The sequence below is a fragment of the Kogia breviceps genome, chromosome 17 (assembly GCF_026419965.1).
Source record: "Kogia breviceps isolate mKogBre1 chromosome 17, mKogBre1 haplotype 1, whole genome shotgun sequence".
Classification (NCBI taxonomy): Eukaryota; Metazoa; Chordata; class Mammalia; order Artiodactyla; family Physeteridae; genus Kogia; species Kogia breviceps.
In genome coordinates this window covers 49,197,341-49,218,236 of record NC_081326.1, presented here as the reverse complement: position 1 = coordinate 49,218,236, position 20,896 = coordinate 49,197,341, and the positions used below count along the sequence as shown (strand labels likewise).

General features: G+C 38.2%; 2 protein-coding genes across 10 annotated transcripts in view; one reads left to right on the top strand and one right to left on the bottom strand.

The window, feature by feature from the left end:
- Window positions 1-3,578: 3,578 nt before the first annotated feature.
- ABRA (actin binding Rho activating protein) lies at window positions 3,579-12,057 on the top strand. Its single transcript, XM_059043617.2, has 2 exons — window positions 3,579-4,395; window positions 11,458-12,057. Exons 1-2 carry the CDS (start codon window positions 3,728-3,730, stop codon window positions 11,975-11,977), a joined length of 1,188 nt encoding a protein of 395 aa, XP_058899600.1. The 5' UTR covers window positions 3,579-3,727; the 3' UTR covers window positions 11,978-12,057.
- A 6,881-nt stretch (window positions 12,058-18,938) lies between these two features.
- OXR1 (oxidation resistance 1) overlaps window positions 18,939-20,896 on the bottom strand; it is a 502,318-nt gene continuing 500,360 nt past the window's right edge. For all 9 annotated transcript variants that reach the window (XM_067017533.1, XM_059043607.2, XM_067017535.1 and 6 more), the window contains one exon: window positions 18,939-20,848. In XM_067017533.1, the coding sequence (XP_066873634.1) occupies window positions 20,713-20,848 (136 nt within the window). In that variant the 3' untranslated portion in view covers window positions 18,939-20,712. The remainder of the gene's footprint in view (window positions 20,849-20,896) is intronic.

Sequence of the window (20,896 nt, the reverse complement as noted above, 5' to 3'; positions counted from 1 at the left end):
TTCTCTCTTCTTTCACATCCTCACTGGCTTCTTTCCAAGATGATTTTTGTAACCCCTATGAAGAGTCTCCCTATCCTAGTCCTATCTTTTTCAAATCCAAACCCCACCTCACTGGTTTTTTATTTGATAATTTGGTGACGCAAATTTGATAACACATTGAGGTTTAAAATTTTTTAGTGATGCAGTGAGTCCCATTTGATAAAACACTGATTCCTTAGCAAGACGTTCTTCATAATATAGCTCCAACTGACTTCTTCAAAGGCCTGCCCTCCTGCTCCCGGGCCCCTTGTTCTTACCCCAGAAACACTGTATGCTCTTCTCTAAAGCTTATCAGCTGGGGGCCCACAGAATCTGGTCCAAGAACTGTGTAGGTTCACCCAGTACTATTGTGTGTGAGCGTGTGTGTGTGTACGTATTAACTGTCACCATGCAGAGAACTGGGAGAGTTCATGTAAAATTCCAGATCTCTTACTTCTCTTGCGACATTGCTTCGCCGGTTGCCCACAGTCCTCACCACCCCATATTGTGCCCCAATCCAACTCACCTCATGGGTTTAAATGACCCGCATGATCCTGTAGGCATTTGAGGTTGTGATCTCCACGCCGGGCCATTAGAAGGTCTCTAGGTGTACCGTGTATCTTCATGCCTTCGTATCTTCGTTCATGGCGTTTCTTCAGATTAGAGCACCCTTTCTCCACCTGGTAGAGTTTTACCTTTTAAGGATCAGATAAAGGACCGCCACTGCTATGAAGTCCTTCCAATAAAATCAGTCACCGGGCTTCCCTGGTGGCGCAGCGGTTGAGAGTCCGCCTGCCGATGCAGGGGACGCGGGTTCGTGCCCCGGCCCGGGGAAGATCCCACGTGCCGCGGAGCGGCTGCTCCCGTGAGCCACGGCCGCTGAGCCTGCGCGTTCGGAGCCTGTGCTCCGCAACGGGAGAGGCCCGCGTATCGCAAACAAATCAGTCACCTGTGCTCAATGAGCCCATAAAGCTTTATTTCTATTTCTAATGTAGTTCTCTCCAAACTTTTAAGGGCAGTTGTATGCATGTCCTCTCCTGGCTAGATATGAAAACCTTGAAAGTAGGTTGTGCTTTGTTCTGCTTTAGACTCTCCCCAACACTGTCTATCTACCATCAGGCCTCACCCACTGTATTCATTCCATGAGCACTGAGTTAAGTAAATTCACTTGAAATCAAAAGCCATTTTTTGCTGCCCATTAAAGTCTTTTCATTCCCACCTTTCTGTGAATGAACAAGGTAAAAACGTATTCATTTATGTAGAAAGGATCAATGATATTATTGTTTCATATAAGCCTTCAGCAAATGTCGGTTTCTAAAGTCTCTTTAGTAAGATTATATAGCTGGTGAGAGCTGGCTCCACCTGGCTTCTAAGTGTATCATGCAGAGAACTGTATAAATATAACTCCCTCCCTTCCCTAATATTGCCCATATGATCAAATAATAACTAATATTTTTTACAAAACACTTTCACACTTACGACAAATTTCTTAGGTGGTAAATACTTCATTAATCAGGTCTGCATCTTCACCTACAGTTTCTAATCTCATGGTCTCACAGGAGACTCACATTGTAAACTATTGAGTTCACTGTATCTTTCTTTGAGACTTCATTTTCATTTCTTTTACACCTTCTATTAAAGCAGAAGAATGCTGAATTCTTAAGAATCTAGATCGAGGTTGAGAAAGAAGATATTTCTTATAAGATGCACAGTAGGTAGCATACAGACCTTTCTTTAGGGAAGGAATGCCCAAAGCAGACACAAGGAGGAAAAGGATTTCACACTCTCTTCTGAAGAAGCATGAGTGAAGGACCACAGTTGCTGTGGAAGTAAAATCTCAGAAGGAATGACCAGATTCTTTTAGTAGCTGCCTGTTTTTTGCCAAGACTATCCGCTGATAGCCCTAAGCCCTGGGCAGCTGACTGCAATGCCTGTTAATATGTGAAAGACTAGTAACATTTTGCTGTTTCCATTCTCTCCCTTTAAGAATTGAATGTGGAACAGGTGTGGGGAGGGAAGCCGAAAAGTCCCTTGGAGAGAGAGAAATTAGCCTGGTCCTGGGTTGAGTTCATGGGCATCTCTGAGGAGCCCCATTCCTTCCCAAGGCATTCCAAGTAGATGAAGGGATTCTGACAGGAACCAAACAGTCTGCAGTGTGTCTACATTCTAAGAAAGAATGCCAGAAATTTCAGACTCAGATTGAAATCTTTGTCATAGTTTTCTTTTCTTGTGATCCAATTTCCTCTTAATCAAGAGGGATTTTGTCTCTGCATTGTCGGACCACAGTTAACATTATCAGATGCTGTTGAACTCTAAAAACACATCTGACAGATTTCTAGATAGAGTAGTAAATCTTCTCTCCAACTGTCTTAATCCTGGGAGGTAAATGACCTACAGGATGGAAAACTGACATCATATTTTTAAAAATAAATTTGTCTCACAATCAGAAGTAATTGAAGTTCTTACCTTTTTCATGCTCTTAGACAGCAGTTTTCAATCAGTGTGGTTAACTGCATGTCAAGATTGGAGGAAAGTATACAGTTTAAAAATCTATAGAACTGTTGTATGAAGAAAAAATTCTATTTGTCTTACTTTAAGAAATTACTCAGTGTTGAGCCCTGAGCATTTTTACCTGGTTTAGGACACTTAATAGATGGTTCTTTTCCTGTCCAAATGACCTATCTATCTAGTCCTTTTTTAAAAACTATATTTCAGTCTTTGTTCTGAGAATTGAAAAAAATGGTTTTTCTGCATGAACTTGAAGTTCTGCTAAGGAAGGCTGTGTTATTAAAAACAAAAGTTCGGGTAGGGGTTGCTTCTGATAGCATTCACTTACTTTGTCTTTAAATAGTCTGCTTTAACAAAATATTTGGAAAGATTTGTTGTAATAATCTCTGAAATTCAGTGTGTGTGTAGGTCTCAATTTAAAGATTTTTTTAAAAAAATAATTGGACCAAAATTTTGACTATCGTCTTATGTATTAATAGGATTTGTCTATAAAATAATTCAAACGTGGGACTAAAACACCAGGCCCTTGTCTCCCCCCTTATCTGGGCCTCAATTTTCTCATCTGGTAAATGGAGGTAGGATGGGGTGACTTCTAAAGTCTGTATCGAATAGAGATGAAAGCAAAAGAAAAAGGGAACTGAGGACTTTTCATTAGTAGAGTGAAAAGAGGCACATGCCTTACATCAGATATCTGGGTTTGACTCTCAGATATTATTCGCTATAGGAAGTTATGTGTCATGTATTCAGCTATAAAATGGGGACTAAGAGCTATATTGAAAGCTGTTGAGGTTTCAATGGAAACAAGCCTGTAATGTTCCCAGCACAACTTGTGCATGTACTTTATGCTCCTATAAATGGTAGGACCATATTTTAAGGTCAGGGAAAACCTAAGGCTGAGCGAGCACATGATCGGATCTAGTAATTTCCACTCTGGCACTTGGAGAAGAAAGGGCGTGATCCTATCACTGTCCTTTACCAACAGAGATGTCCTTCTGCTCTGATGAAACTGGAGCTGTCAGGGTTTAAAAAAAGCACACCATCACAGGGAAGGCACTGCATCTTGGCAAGAAGTGCTTAACATAGTTTCCACCGTCACCAAATTCCCCCCCCCCCCACATCCCACTTCTATTTAAATTCCAGGTCCTCCACTGGCCCACACTCATTTTAGCCAGTGCCCAGGCTAGCAGCAGAGAAGGGCAGCATGGCTCCGGAGGAAAAGGAAAGGAAGGAGGGGCCAGCCAAGAGTGCCCTCCGGAAGGTAGGCACAGCCACCCTGGTTATCAGCTTGGCCCGAGGTTGGCAGCAGTGGGCCAATGAAAACAGCATCAGGCAGGCCCAGGAACCCACAGGCTGGGTGCCAGGCGGGACCCAGAACCCACCCCAAGCTTCTGGACCAGTGATACACCCCGACACCCACCGGAAAGCTCAGAGCGCCCCGAAGTCTTCCTCCCCAAAGCCAGAGGGACATGGAGATGGACAAAGCTCAGAGGAAGCCACCGAGGTCTCTCAGATCAAAAGGAAAGAGGTGACCAAAACAGTTGTCAGCAAGGCTTATGAGAGAGGAGGAGATGTGGGCCACCTCAGCCACAGATACGAGAAGGATGGGGACACGCCTGAAGCTGGGCAGCCAGAAAGTGAACTGGACAGAATCCTCCACAGCCATGGCTCCCCAACGCGGAGGAGAAAATGTGCCAGCCTGGTGTCTGAGCTGACCGAAGGCTGGAAAGAGATGGAGCAGGAAGAGCGTAAGTGCAGGAGCCACAGCATAGACACCGAGGACAGCGGCTACGGAGGGGAGACGGAGGAGAGGCTGGAGCAGCAGGGAGAGCAGGTGGCCGCTGCCAGAATCAAACGCCCCTTGTCCTTCCAGTAAGTGAAAGCATCTTCCAACTCCTTATCCCGCTCTTGAGCCCCAGGCAGCTGGGGGCATCCCAGAGAGCAGGGAAGGACTACCAAAGTCAGAGTGAGAATCTCACAGATCGGGCAGGAAGCACGGTCTGGGGAAAGGCACGCCCCTGGGCTAAGAGGGCAGTACCAAGCTCAGTCATGGACCTGTGGGCCAAGGGCCTGCACTATTTGGTTTCTCCTTTCTGTTTTGAACCCTCAACGTTTAGCCACAACAAAGATGAAGCCACCGGAGAGGGGTATCTGCTTTGGGTAAATTTTAAAAGTCAATTCTATAATGAGTAACAAATTGGCTTATTTTTCTGCAGAGACAAGTATTTGCTGGTAGACTGAGTGGAGAAACCTCTCCCTTGTCCAAAATCAGTCTACAATATTTTCAAGAGACACATCTACCCGAATAGTGCCTCTGGAACATGGATTTCTGTGAGCCTGTATACAGGTGGGAAGCTGCTGTCTGATGTGAAAGCAGGCTCTGAAATCAGACAGACCCAAGTTCAAATTCCAGCTCTGCCTTGACTATAGTTAACAATACTGTATTATACACTTGAAAGTTGCTAAGAGAATATCTCTTAAATGTTCTCACCACAAAAAAAACCCTGCTTAGTTTTCTAAACCCATTTCCTCCTTTGTAAAACAATGCCAACAGTAACCTTTTGGAATAAATTCTGCTGTATTGGGAGGAGATGAGAACTTAGCACAGTGCCTGCACATGAGCTCACTATATGAAAGTTATTACTCCTCATATCGATTATTTAGCAATTTTTCAAACGTTCAGAAAACTTTATTCTGCTTATAAACAAAGATAGAAATGCTATTAAAGCTAGGTAATTAAAATATCACAATCTTAAAACAATTAAATGCACACACACATACACACACACACACAGAGACTCAAACTGATATTTCAGTCTGACAAGAAATGCATGTTTTGTTTCAAGACAGTAACTGCCTCCACATAACAGAAAGTCAGGATTTCTCACTCAACAAGCACAGGATTTCAGAATATAGGAAAAGTCTCAGATATGGCGAATGCTTATAAACTGACTCCTTCTGGGAACGGTTAGATGTGTAGGTGTTTTTCAACTTTTATGAAATAATCAGAAAGTAAAGAACAAAACTGGTTACCTTATTTGACAAAAAGCTGTCAGTTTGTGACTTTAAAGATGTTTTGAAAGGATTAGCACTATTATATTGAAAGCTTTCGAGAGAAATGAAATGGCAAACTTAGATAACCACAATTCCGCGTGCATTTAGTGTGTGCTATGGGTATTTTACGTGCTTTGCCCTTTGAACTCTCACAGTGAGGTAGGTAATATCCCATTTTAGGGATGAGAGCACTGAAGCTCAGAGGGAAATTTCACTCAGCAAGTCAGTGACCTGAGATGTGTATGCCTGTCTCCAAATGTAATGCTTTGAAACCAGACATGATGCTGCTTCTCATGCAGCACCTTGAGGATGCGTTCAGAGACCTAGATATGTGCTCTACTGACATTCACATAGGAATTCATAATCAGAAATCACTATTCTACCAGACCATACGGAACCATAGTCTAAGTTTTGGCCTTGTGAACTTGGGGTGTGTGTGTGCTACAAAACGAAACAATAGAACAGAATAAACCCAACGGAATAAAGACCAAGGGTGGCACAATGACGATCTTCCTGTCGGCATGTTTTGAATTGGCCAGAGGTAAGGAGGTGGCATCTGGGACCAATCTCCAACACATGTACTCTTCTTTGGCACTTGTCTAAGTATTTATTCATTTAATCCTCAAAACATTCCCCTGGGGAAGGCATAATCATTATCCTCATTGGATAGATGGGAACATGAGACAAAGAAGTATTAGGGAATTTGTATAAGGTTGTACAGCCCATGGGGTTTGAACCCAGGCACTCTGGATCCAGAGCCCACCCTCTTGACCACTATTCTAAACTGTCTCACCTGGAAGTGAGAACTTGCATACCAGACACTTCTGTTGGTCCCCCCAAACACACATGTACATGGACACCTTCTTAGTGTGACAGAGAGATACCTCTGAATGAGAGACAGATTTGAATCATGGTCACTCTGGCAAATCCTAAGTTTCTTTGTTCTCATCTAAAAAAAAAAATAGATGTGATAATCCATAGAGTTATTTTGGTATTAATTATGTAAAGCAATGGACCCAGGAAAGCTACTTAATAAGTTGTACTCATTATAACGCAAGGGGCCAGCCCTGGTGATCCCAACACTACGAGATGCTAGGAGATTGGCTCTCAGGGTTTGGGGAGGAGAATGGGAATGAAATCCCTTCCTTCCTTCTTTGGTTCCTTTCCCTCAGTCTTAGAATACATAGGGTACCAGAACGTTGTACACAGACACAGCAACAGCAGCTCTGAATGACGGCAGTAATCCTAGCTATGCTCAGGAAGCTTCAGCAGAAGCCCAATGGGACTTTTTACCTGATGGGACTCTCACATACGGCTTGAGAAATGAATGTGGCGTTATTGAGGAGGCCTATGTGAAAGGGGGTTTTGTTCATTTATTTTTAATTCTAAGCACCATTCTTTCCCCATATCCACTAACAGGGAGAAAATTATGTGTCACGAATATTTAAGTAGAAAAAAAGTTTTCTTGGTGGTTAAGATGTTCTACGGATAACAGAGACAAGTCAGGTTTGGTAGAAAGTAGAAATATTCTTTACCAGTAGAGTTTTACTAACTGGGGCTTTACTCTAAAAATGATTTCTATTTTATGCTTTAATTTTTAAATATTCAGTCTTTTGATTGTATAGCTATGTGACTTGTTTGGTCCAGCTCCTTTAGACAAAGGAAATTTTATTTCCCATACAGTAATGATGCAATATTGAAATGACAATCACTTGTCCATCCTCTCCTCTAAGTTCTGTCTGGCAAAAATACTAATGGTCGAGCATGACGGTGCGTTTTATAGAAAAAGGAACTGAGCGCAGAGACGTATACAAGTCATAGAGCTAGTAAGTGATGACACTGGGAAGGCTGATGCCAGAGCTTGCATTCTGAACCACTGTGTTAGACTGATTCTCTTAGGACAGAATGGACTCAAGAAATCAAATGGAGATCAAAGCATCAGCTTAATTAGTGGAATCCCAATAACTCCCAAACTGTAGTGTTTTGGTACAACTATATTGAAGATATTTGCTAGAAATGAAGGGGAAAGTATAGCTTTCTAGTACTTGCTCCCAATTCTCGAACTTGGAACCCTTTCCATGGACTCTGAGGACAGTTGCCAATCTGCAAGGAGAAGCACAGGCTTGGCTCCCAAACCTGGTTGATAACAGAAAGGACAGCACAGTTTTGAATTCAGTCACCCTGCTTCTGATAAGTGTGACCCCGTAGATATCAATCTCCCATTAACCAAATTGGCTATATATACTTCCTGTGGTGAAGGGCAAGCAAACCAGTGGACAGAGGAGCAGATTCTCCCCAGAACTTCCCTGAGAAGTTGGAAAGGGTGGCAGAAGTTCTTCAGTTTACTGACAGATAAGTGTTCTAACCTAAGATATGGATGTGGTGCCAGTCTTTGAGTATCACTTTGCTTCTATAAATGTATACGAGATTGTCTTTCTAAAGCTCAATCTAAACTATTATTCACATTTTCACTTGAAATTTAGAAAAATGGGATAAGCTGATATATTAAGTCTTACATTCATTGATCAGAAGGATAATCCTGATTTAAACCTGAAACTTCCATACTTTTTAAAAATTGGAAATACTAAGACAATATAGAACGTTTATAAGATAGAGAAAATTAAATACTCATTAAGATATATTTTCTTCTAGTACTTCTTTAAAACAAACTTGTCTATTTTCTAATTCTTGCTAATAGGACCAATTCTTTCGCTTTCCTTTTCTCTTATTACTGGGAATTAGTTTGACCATATAACAAATGGAAATTAAGATTTAGTAGGTGCTTTTTTAGATGCACCTTCTTCTTCACAGAGTTACTACCTCACCAACCCCAACCCTTATCCCAAATGACATAGAGTGTCAACACTCAGGGTATATAAGTTCCTAATTAAAATTAGAAGAAAAAATACTACATCAATGAATGAGACCCATACAACATACAGTTTAAACAAATTACCTCTGGATGATAATTTGAATATTTTTCTATTTTTATGCTTCTTGTAAATTTAAAAATCAATACAGTTGACGCAAAACACATGGGTTTGAACCGTGTGGGTCCACTTATAAGCGGATTTTTAAAATAAATGCTTGCAACAGTACTACACAGTCCATGGTTGGTTGAATCTATGGAGGTGGAACCATGGATACAGTATAGAGTTATACTCGGATTTTCAAGTGCTTGAAAGATCAGAACTCCTCCCCCACCACTGTTCCCTTGAACAACCCGATGAGGATCCTGTAGTATTGTAGTATTTACTATTAAAAAAAATCCATGGATAAGCGGACCCTCGCAGTTCAAGCCTGTGTTGTTCAAGGGTCAACTGTAATACCGGCATGAAAGAGAATTTTGAAAAAGAAAAAAAATCAAACGTCATCTAGATACCAACATCATTATTTTCAATTGTGCACATGCTCTTGATCTCTTCAGCCTGGTGTGTACACATTTTACATGGTTAGAATTGTACCATGTATACTCAGATTTGTTTTACTCTGACGATTCTCATGAATGTCTTTTAGTGGTTATTCGCCATTCTTTTTTCATTACTGAATATTCAACTAGTACCTAGAAGAGTGTCTGGCACACAATAGTTGTCGTAAGTACTTTAATAGAGGATGGAAGGAATGTCAAAGTGCCCAGAAGCCCCTTAAAGGGAGGATGTATTATGTTTTATACTATAGGACAGAACCACAGGTGGTGCCCAGGAGACAAAAAGTATGAGTTAATAAATCATGCTATTCTTTTCACTTTCTTCTGAGATGTTTCAAGTCGCTTCTCCAGCAAGATGTTCCAGCCTCAAATGAGGCTGAGCTTTGGGTTTTGCCAGGATGACCCTGGGCTTGTTATTGAAGACTATGTCTGCCATGGATTGCCATCATTCCAAGGGCACTAGGTGTTTCCTCTCCTTTGATCATGAGATCAAGCAGCCCATAATCTGAGCAGCTGAACAGAGACAGTCTACGGAGATGCAGATGAAGACGAGGACCAGCAGGGTTGAGGGAAATGAATTCTACTTCAGGGCAGTGTAGCTCCTAGCACTTTTCCATACATGTATGATTTTTTTAAGTTGTGATAATTGTGTAAACAGTTTTTGTATGCTTTTTCCCAATTAACTTTGTCATATACTTTTGCCCATGTCGTTACAAAGAACAGCAGTGTTATACTCAGCAATGTACTCCTAGTTTGAATTCTACTGCAATAGTCAAACAAGGCAAGTGTAGGACACAAACCACGGGAATTAGTGAAAGGTCGCCATCTAGTGGATGTCCTTCCTCTTCGAAGAAAACAATGCTGATGCAAGTATGCTTGCCTCTCTATCCAGAGTGTTAGCCTCCTACATCTGAATGACCAGACTGCAGGAAGTGAGTTTGGATAGTGAGGAAGACCCATATCTGACCCGTTCCTGGGTTTTGAACAGCAAATTGTGAGTTCAGATAGCAGGGGCTATTGAGTTCGGGCGTGCCATTCCCATAAGCAAATTCAACCCTGCTGCTCTACATCTCCCACTTCCAATGCTTCCACACATGAAGACACTCGGAGTTGGGGAGAAGGATGCGTGAGTCACTTGTACGGATGAGGAATACGAATTTCTGACTTTTAGATAGTCCAAGAGTTCATGCTTTACTCATGAAGGCAAAGAGACCTCGAAAAAAAGTCTAGGAGATTGGAGATACAGAAATGACAGGAAAGTCTGTTAAAGACAAATTTTGCCATTTAAAAATTAGATCTGCATCCTCATGACATTATTGGTCTACACTTTCCAATGCTGGTTTTTGTTTTAATAAGAAATGCATTCCAAACTGCAAGGGCAGACATACACATTGGAGACACAGCTCATCCATGAATTAGACACTGTCCTGGCAGGCTGAGTGGCACCATCGCACAGAGGGAAGGGCAGTGACTCTAAGACAGTTTGGGTTTGAATCCTGCCTCTTCCGCTGGGTTAGGGCAGCATTCCACAGAAGTTATACACAGGTTCTGGAGCCGGCTTAACTTTGGTGCAAGTCCTAGCTCTATCACTTAACATCTTTGTGACTTTAAGCAAAGTTACGTAACCCTCTGGTCTGTTTCCTCATCTGTGAAGTGAGATTAACAGTACCTATCTCATGAAATGGTTGTGGAAATATTAGTAGAAAGTGTTTAGAAGAATGCCAGCACACTGTGTTCAATAAATGTTACTATTGCTAGCTGGTGTCTCTTATATGTACAGCTTGATTTTTCAAAATTTGTGGTACATCATAGATATTAGTATAGATATGCTTCATTAAAGATCCATATATAGGGACCTCCCTGGCGGTCCACTGCATAAGACTCCGCACTTCCACTGCAGGGGGCACGGGTTCCATCCTAAGTCAGGGAAAGAAGATCCGCATGCTGTGCGGTGCTGTTAAAAGAAATCCATATATAAAAATCTATACATGAGTGAATATACAGAGTATGTGTGCTGATATAAGGCCTATTTTGGGCAAATAACTCTTTCTTGATGTCCTAGGTAAAGTGGATTCCCTTAATACACTCATTCCAGTCCAGTTCTAAATGTTACTAATATGCAACTTTAAGATACATATATTTGCATTACATTTGTGTAAGGAAGCTTTTTTCTTGAAATAGTTTAATATGATTATTTTATGGAGCTTAAAAATTACTGTTATTTAGAGAGAACATTATCTAGGAGATACCTCAAACTAAGAACAATGGTGGCCTTGTATATGATTTTTCTTCTTTCATGTCTTATTTTTTTGAATTGTTCATTTTTTTTTAATAATGAAACAATTATAGAGTTACATTAAGATGCATATGTACAGGAAGTACAAACAGAAAGCAACCCTTGGGTATTAAAATATCAATATTTTGATTCTTCATCCTCTCTCTCTCTCTTTTAGGGCAAACAGATTGACAGGGAAACTCAACTGCAAGGCCCAGCAAAAATACAGCCAAGTGGGCAACCTGACAGAAAGATGGCAACACTGGGCTGATGAACACAGACAATCTCAGAAGCTCAATCCTTTCAGTGAAGAGTTTGATTATGAGTTGGCGATGTCCACCTGCCTGCACAAAGGAGATGAAGGCTACGGCCGTCCCAAGGAAGGAACCAAAACTGCCGAAAGGGCCAAGAGAGCCGAGGAGCACATCTACAGAGAAATCGTGGACATGTGCTTCATCATCCGCACGCTGGCTCACCACAGACGGGACGGCAAGATCCAGGTTACCTTTGGAGATCTGTTTGACAGATACGTTCGTATTTCAGATAAAGTTGTGGGCATTCTCATGCGTGCCAGGAAGCATGGACTGGTTGACTTCGAAGGAGAGATGCTATGGCAAGGCCGGGATGACCATGTTGTGATTACTCTACTGAGTGAACCTTCAACTGCACGAGCCAAACTCGACCCACTCTTGTCTTAATGCTAAATGCAGACGTAGTGAAAAGTAAAATGCAAACTGCTCTGTAATAAGTTGGTAAATATTAAACAATTTTTACATGACTGACTTTTTTGGCACTCTAAGCACACACAAAGCATTTCAGAAAGCACACTGAGGACTATTCATATACAATAGTATAAATATTTGAAATTCCATTTACCCTTTTAAGCAAAAATGTCTGGCTATTCTTTGCAAAACTACTATAAATCTTTAAATAAATAATTATATCTAAGAAAAATGTTGACTTCAGGGAAATATCAGCAAAACATATCACAATGTGTCATTGTTCAGGAAAAAAAAATTCCAGCAAGTTTGGCAAAACTAAATTTAAAATTTTCTAGGAAGCTTGACTTTGTATCATTATTTTTATCCCTTAAAAAACAAGCACACAAAATAAGCACACAAATAAGAAGTTGTACTCAAATAAGATGCTGAAATTTCTCTGTGGACTTTGAATTTAATAGGTTTCCAACAGAAATTAGCCACCCTTCTCTGATGTGATTTGCACAAATCACATAAAAAGACATTGCTGGTGGTCTTAGAGCCAGCAGAGAAGGCGGTTTTGTTCACTTTCTCTATGAAAGCAGAGCAAAGGTAAGACATTTAGATTTACCTGCCTTTGCAGAACTTCTTGGGGAAGTTTTATTTTTTCTCAAAACCTTAATGAGTCATGCTGTTTGAAGTAGAAATACAGAAAATGCTACAATGAACTGGAATGTTGAGTGTAGAAGAATCTGAATCATGGGTAGATCAGAAACAGACTTGAGACATTTTAATTTTTGAAATATCTGAAAGTCCTAAAGCAGCAATATTAGTCCTGCCAAAGTGAAAAAAGTATAGCTTAATGATGACAGATAAATTTATCTGGCACTAATCTGTTACTTGTCAATTGTTCTCAATTAGATTTAACGTGCCTTGTATAATTTTAAAAACAAACTGAATAAAAAATGTGAGATTACAATTCTTACAGAATTCAATGGAAGTTACTAAATGATATTATAGCACTTCAGTGTTAGATACAGAAATTAATGTCAAAGCACAATACATCAAAGTAATAGACACTCATAATTGTTAGGCGTTAGGTTTACTATAAAGTATGGATTAAACTACCGTAAGAGTTATCCTTGTTTTCATGTATGATTCTCTTTCAAACTGAAAGTTCCAAAAATCTTCTTAAAGAAGAAAGTTTACATATTTTTGTTTCCATAATAGATTTGCTAAATTACAAATTAATGATGAATATTTCTAAGTAGGGTTTCATATAAGATGTATACTTTTATCACAAGTGAAACCTATGTCAAAATTTAAAGAGATGGCACAAGAATAAAAGATACTTTCTTGTATTTTATGCTCTTGTTTTTATATTACTATTTTGAAGTTATATTCCACAATACCACTTTTCTGGTGTTTGAAATACAAAACTACAGAGTGCAACTCGGGTTACTTCTAGAATCGGTGGAATATTTAGACAAAGAGCGCATATTCAATTCTGGACAGTAATAGTTTATGCAAGCATCGATGCAGATCATTCAAAGTTCAGTTTGTCTGAATTTGAGGATGGAATTTATAAGTCTTCTTCTCAGAGAGCTTACATTAACACTCTTCTGAATAAGGTGTGACTGTAAAATCAGGAAGTTTTCTTAGAGGAAAATGCCTGCTATATGACAGATTTTTATCTTAAAAAAACTCCATGATAGGAAAACTCCATGGTTGAAAACCTTAAGGCTTTTAGACAAAAAAGAGTAGAACTCAGATGGCAAACATGTTAATGAAAGTCCTCATATTTTCACAGTCACCAAATAACATATGAAATAATTATATATAAAGTAAATATTTATATAAAAATATATAAAATATTTATATAAATATATATATATATAAAGTAAATACTTACATAAAAATATAAAGCACTTTACCTTTGGCGATTCTAAATTCCCAGTAACGGATAAGTGTACAGTTGGTTTCCAAATCTTCAGGATTTCCTTTTTCCAAACTTTCAATCTGATGTTTAAAGAGCTTGGGCTTACCGAAAGGTACATTTTTGTTTTTTTAACCTTTTCTGTATGGACCTCCAAATGTTTGATGCCTTTTTATTTCTTTAACTTGAAGTTTTATGACTTCCTGATTCCCAAGTTCACCTTCTTATCACTTTGCCCACTTACATCAACAGGAGGGAAGTCTGCACTCAGATTTTCTTTCTCACCAACACTGTGTTGGAAAATGAGGCTGCACCTATATTTTTACTTCTGCTTTTACTTTCCCTTCCCCAACTCAAGTTCCTTTTATAAAATGAATTTTTGTTTTTGATATACATTTTTAAAAATAAATTTATTTTGGGCTGCGTTGGGTCTTTGTTGCTGTATGCGGGCTTTCTCTAGCTGTGGCAAGCAGGGGCTACTCTTTGTTGTGGTGCGTGGGCTTCTCATTGCGGTGGCTTCTCTTGTTGAGCACAGGTTCTAGGTGCACGGGCTTCAGAAGTTGTGGCATGAGGGCTCAGCAGTTGTGGCTTGTGGGCTCTCGAGCGCAGGCTCAGTTGTTGTGGTGCACGGGCTTAGTTGCTCCGTGGCATGTGGGATCTTCCCAGACCAGGACTCGAACCCGTGTCCCCTGCATTGGCAGGCGGATTCTTAACCACTGCTCCACCAGGGAAGTCCCGCCTCCCTTTTTTTAATACTACCAACAGATATATTAGGTACTGTTTCTCACATGATATGGGAATAATTCTGTGTAAAGTAGAATTTCGTTTCAATGGAAACTCATGCTAGAGAAAGTATCACTGTACTTTACTGTTACTATTTTCAGGGATTACAGAAGCAGGGAACCATGTTAAAGTGGCCTCTTAATGCAGATGCCTCCTAGAATATGCATTTTCATTCCCAGTACCAAGGATGTTTCTCGATACACAGTAAGAACACAATGTCTACAGAAGTATTTAATTTATAAATGCGCTGTATGACCTAACTTCTTGGCCTAGAGGTTTTCAGAGTGCTGTGGTTCAATATCATCCCAGCAAGGATTATATCTCATGGCATTGTGTGCCCAGATTTGCGGGGCACCCCTGTATCTAACAAAATCACATTGCATTTACTTTTTGACCAATAAATTCCAATCCCCAAACTTCCTTTTAAGATACAACTCAAACAATATGAAAATACATATGCATAACATAGTGTACTATTTTTAATTGTAAAATAATGCAATAACCTAATACATATAGGAAAATGGCTGAAAAAAGCATGGCACATACACATGGATACAGCTCTGATAAAAGTAAGGAAAAGGTTGCAGTGGAGATTAAGATGACAGAGAGTAGGAGAATGCTGAGCTCACCTCACTTCAGGAACACATCAAAAGTACAACTTCACGTGGAGCAATTCTCACTGAAAACAAACTGGAGACTGGCAGAAAGGCTATTCTACAACGAAGACTCTAAAGAAAGATTCACACAGAGCCAGGTAGGAAGGGAGGAGAAGCTGTCAGATCAGGGCCTGCACCCTGAGCAGGGAACACAAAGAGGAGGGGGATATATCACAAACTTGGGGATCCTGCCTGGGGAGCGAGGGGCTGGAGACACATTGGGCACCCCCAGACCTGGAGTCCGACACTGGGAAGATGAGACCCTTTAGCTGGTTTGAAAACCAGTGCGCCTTACCAGAGGGCTGTAAGAACCGAGACTCTGCTAGTGAAGTGTGCCCACGTGCTTGATTACTTCCAGGAACAAGCCAGAAGAAACAGTAAATTAGACTCAGTGAAACAGGTGAATGGCTGAGTGATGGAGGGAGCAGGGCGATGGTCAGGAGAGGGGAAAGAAAGCAAAAAGTTCTTTTGTCAACACTCTAGAACCTATATTTTGGTAAACAAACATACACAATTACTGCTGGGTACATAGCAAGGAATGAAATTTGCCGGCCAAATTTAGCTTTAGTAGAATACTGCCAAAAAATGTTTTCCAGTTATTCCACTTCACATTCCTTTTTAAAATAGCGTTTATTGGCTATTTTAATACTTTTAGGAATTGCCAAAGTCTTCTGCCTTTTTCATCTTTTGTTTGAGTCGTAGTCATTTGTATATTGTGTATATGAGACCTTCACTAGATCTGTGTATTACAAAAACCTTCTACTGTTGGCTGCCTTTTCATTTTTAATGATGTCTTTTGATGAAAAGCTCTTAAAACTTTAATGTAGTATAATTTACCATTTTTTTCCTTTATAGTTAGTGCTTTTCATGTATCCTAAAGTCATGATGATATTCTCCTATATTTTTCAACTAAAAGCATTATTTTTTTACCTTTAACATTTAGATCTACGATCTGTAATTAATTTTTGTATGTGGTATGAGATGGGTCAAGATGTTTTGTTCCATACATCCAATTAATCCTGCATCATTTACTGAAAAGACCATTCTCTCCACTAAGCAGCAGCATCTTTTTAAAAAATCAGTCTGTTTCTAGACTCTTGACTTTAATCCATTCTTTTGTATATCCTTTGACCAATACCACATTGTTTTAAACACGTTTTTAATAGATCCTGATTATCTAGTATTTAAGACCACAGCCTCATTCTTCACTGTTGCCTCAGCTGTTCTTTGCCTTTACATTTCCATATAAATTATAGACCAGCTTAATTTCCACAAATAAACCTGGCTGAGATTTTCCCTGCCAATACAGATTCATTTTAGAGAACTGACATCTTTCAATTTTGTCTTCATATCATGAGCATGGTATATCCTTCCTACTTATGTCTATCTTTTTGTTATATATCCGGTTTTTTCAATGGTATTGCAAAATGACAGTATTTTAAGCTTCATTTTCTAATTGTTGGTTTAGAAAGAATAAAAAGTAAGGTTTTTACTCTTTTTAAAATATTGAACTTGTCTTTAGTGACCTTGGTAAATCAACTGATTTCAATAATTTGATCTTTTTGGAATTTTCTATGTCCACAATTGTGTCCTATACAAATGATATTTAAAGTCTTTTCTTCCCAGTCCTTATGCCTTTTTTTTATCTTGCTTTATTGAACTGGTTGGAACTTCCAGGATAATGTTGAATAGAAGTGGTGAAAGCAGTTATTATTGTTACGTTTCCTACTTCTGGAAGGAAACTTTCAATAATTCACCATTAAAGATGATGCTTCCTGTACATTTTTCAAGGATAATTTTTTATCAGATTGAGGAAGATCCCTTCTTTCCTAATTTGCTAAGTTTTTATCATAAACAGGCACTGAAATTGATCAAATGCTTCTTTTGCTTCTGTAGAGATGATCATGGATTTTTTCCTTTAAATGTGGAAAATAACACCAATTTAAAAGTAACTACTGTTGCTTTCCTGGAATAAACTCAATTTGGTTGTAATATTCTTTCATACATTGCTAAATTTGATTTGTGAATATTTTATGTAGGATTTTATATCTATGCTCATACCATGCTGTTCTGTAATTTTTTTGGTTAGGATTGTAAAGTTTTGGTATCAAGGTGGTGCTAGCCTCAATAATGTAAGTTCTCCCTTTTCTCAGTACCCTGGAAGAGTTCATGTAAGACTGATACTTTATTTTTCCTTAAATACTTAAAAGGATTACCCAGTGGAAGCATACAGATCTGAGTTTTTTGTGGGAAGGATTTTTTTTTAATTAAGAGATTCAGTTTCTTTAATGCAAAAATTTTATTTCTTCTTGGGTCATTTTTAATAAATTGTTTTCCAAAACATTCTTGTTTCATCTACATTGTCAAGTTTATTGATGCAAAGTTCTTCACAATATCTTATCTCTTTAAGGTTCAATGGCTCCAATGATGTCTCCCTTTAAATTCTTAACAGTGATTTGTCTTTTTCTTAATATTGCTAGAGGTTTACAATTTTATTATTCTCAGATTTTCTGTTCTGTATGCTTGTTTTAAATTTTATTGATTTTTGCTCACATCTTTATTTCGTTTTTCCTTCTATTTTCATTAGGTTAAATTTGTTACTGTTCTTCTAGCTGTTTGAGATGGAAGCTTACAGCCTTTTCTTTTGCCTGTCACTTAGTATTACTTACTATACCCCCAAAACCTATCTCAAGAATTCTCTTTTCACTCAGTCTATAATCTCCAAGGGCATCTCATCCACAGGTTATGGCTTCAACATCTACCTATATGTTGTTGATTTAAAAATTTTTTAATCTATCAGAACAGAATATTAATTCCCCCTGCCCCCAATCTGTTCTCTAGTTTCTCATATTATACTATAATAAGGTCCACAACTAACCTAACTTCCATATCTGCTGCTTGTTTCTACTCTTTGTACATCACCCATCTCGATGAATAATATATTCCTAACAAAAAAACCTGAGAGCTATCCTTAACTCTTTCTGACATCCAATTAATAACCATATCTTGTTAATCCTAATTCTTAAATCTCTTTCAAATACATGCCTCCGTTCTTAACACTATTGCTACTATTCTCGTTCAGACCTCAACAGTTTCTCTCTGGACTTTTCAACAGTTTTATTAGTCTCCTTGTCTCTAATTTGTTTCTCTACTAATCTACTTTTCATAGACATCTTTCTAAAGTGGAAATATGATCATAAGATTCTTGCACTCAAATTTTCTTAATCGCTCCTATGAGATTAAAAAAATCTAAATTTCTTGACACTGCACAACAACAGAGCTCTTTATGAAATTAGTCTTACCTTGCTATGCACTCCCCACCAAGAAAACCAGGGACATAATTTAAAATTAACAAATGACGTGCATTTCCTCATGTGCCAAGTACCCAGGTACATCCCCATTTTAAAAACTGTGCTGTTCCCTTTGCTTGACTGCATCCTTCCATCATTATTACTATTACCACCACCACACCACCACCATAGCTCCTAGAACCATTTTTTCACATATAAAAGACAGTAGTACATTAATCAGACTTCTTAAATATAAAAATAACTTGATTATTCAATAAATCCAAACTCAAATTTATATTTATGTATTTAATTTTATTTGGTATACACCACTATGACCTTACTGTAATTGAAATCCAATACAGGATTTTTTTATGATTAGTCAACTCCACAAAGACAATAATACTGCTGTGGAAGACCAAAGGGGGAAAAAAACTGATATATTTATTTACAGTTCCTTATATTGTAAACATTTAACCTATACACTGTTAGTAACTTTTAATGAGAGCTTTACATAAACAAGGAAACGATGCCCTGTATTTCTATTCATATTCGGCAACAGCATATTAAATAGATTATCAGATTTTCTTTTTCATTAGCATTATGCTTTCTTTAGATAATTATCTAAACTTTCAAAAGATCTAAATATATCCAAGTACTATACAACTAAATCTACTTAAGCCAACATATTTGGCTTATAATTTCATTTTTAGAATAGTTTAAAGTGCTATAAGCAACCTGGCAATCAACACTTTCTATAAGAACAAAACTACCTTTAAACATTAATTTACAAGATAATATACAATGTTTACCTGGAATAGCTGAAATTTCAGCACAAGGTCACTGTCACATGTATAACGGCAGGATTTTTTTTTTTTTTGCATTACATGAAGCTTTGAAATTAACTGATGAATTATTGCCGCAATGGCTTATTATTGGTTTCCTACAAAAGAGGATAAGAACTACTGATATATTTTATCTTTTCTTTTTCTTGAGGTCACTTGACAGTAAATTTGCATATTCAACAAGTCTACTGAGTTACAATATTCTACTATAATCATTGTCCTTTTATAACAGCAAATGCTAATGGTGATTAATAACATATACCACTCAAAAAAAAAAATCACAAGGTTTTTTTTTTCTTCTTTTGAACAGGAACCTTATTTTGGGAGTTGGTGTGCAACAAGGCTAAAACAACAGAACTACAAAACAGCATACCTGACACAATATGTTGACGAAATACGCATCGGTTTCTTAGTTTCTGTAGTTATGATAACGCCCTGCTAAGCTACAAATATGTAAATAGTATATTTTCTTGCTTGATATATTAAATTCAGTAGAATCATCAAGTTCTCATTCTCCTTTGTCATTTTATAACTCTTTATCAGATAATTCAATGATGAAAGCATATGCCCAAACCTGTAGATCATATGCACTGTGGTCTATTACAATCAGAATTCTCCTCAAATTTCATTTTTATTAAAATGAAATTGAGAATACAGGCAAAATTAATAAAGAGAATGTTGTACTGTGAATTAAAACTAGAACTCAGTGGTCTATGCATTGTTTTGGCATGTGTTTTTTCCTTTCTAAGAATAACTAAGCTGAGCATGTCCAAAAGTCACCTGTGCCAACCTCACAGATACAGCAGTACCTAGTCTTCATTCCCTCAATATCCCAGGTTAGACTACTCTACTAAAACAAACAATATAGTTTAAAAAATAATAAACCAAAATAGGTTCAACAAAAGAGCACCATCCTATTAGGAGACTGAGAAAACATGGATTATAGATGAGGTGGTCACTATGATCAAAATGCTACCAAAATTCTGACAAAACCTAAGCTGTTACACTGCAGGGACCCACGCCATGGTCTAACCCTAAAGACCTCTGGGACATAAACATGATTTTAAAAATAAGTTCCAAAATTATAGCTGTAAGAAATGGTGATATGAACTATTTTTAAAGCATGAGTTACATGTTACATTGTATTGCTTCTTGAACTTTCCAAACAATGCTTGTTTGTCCATGTCAGGTTTGGGCCATTATCCTGCTAAGAGAGAGAGCATTATATTCATTCAAAAGCCCAGATTTCAATGTCCTGGATAAAGAAGTCTTCCTTCTTAGAAAGTGTATGATTTCCAAATGTTTTACAAGAATGGCTTCTTCCATGGTAGAGATCTCCATCAAGCCACAGGGCAAATTCTCCCCTGTAATACATAGAAGAAAATAATTCTAACAAAAATCTTTTAATACTT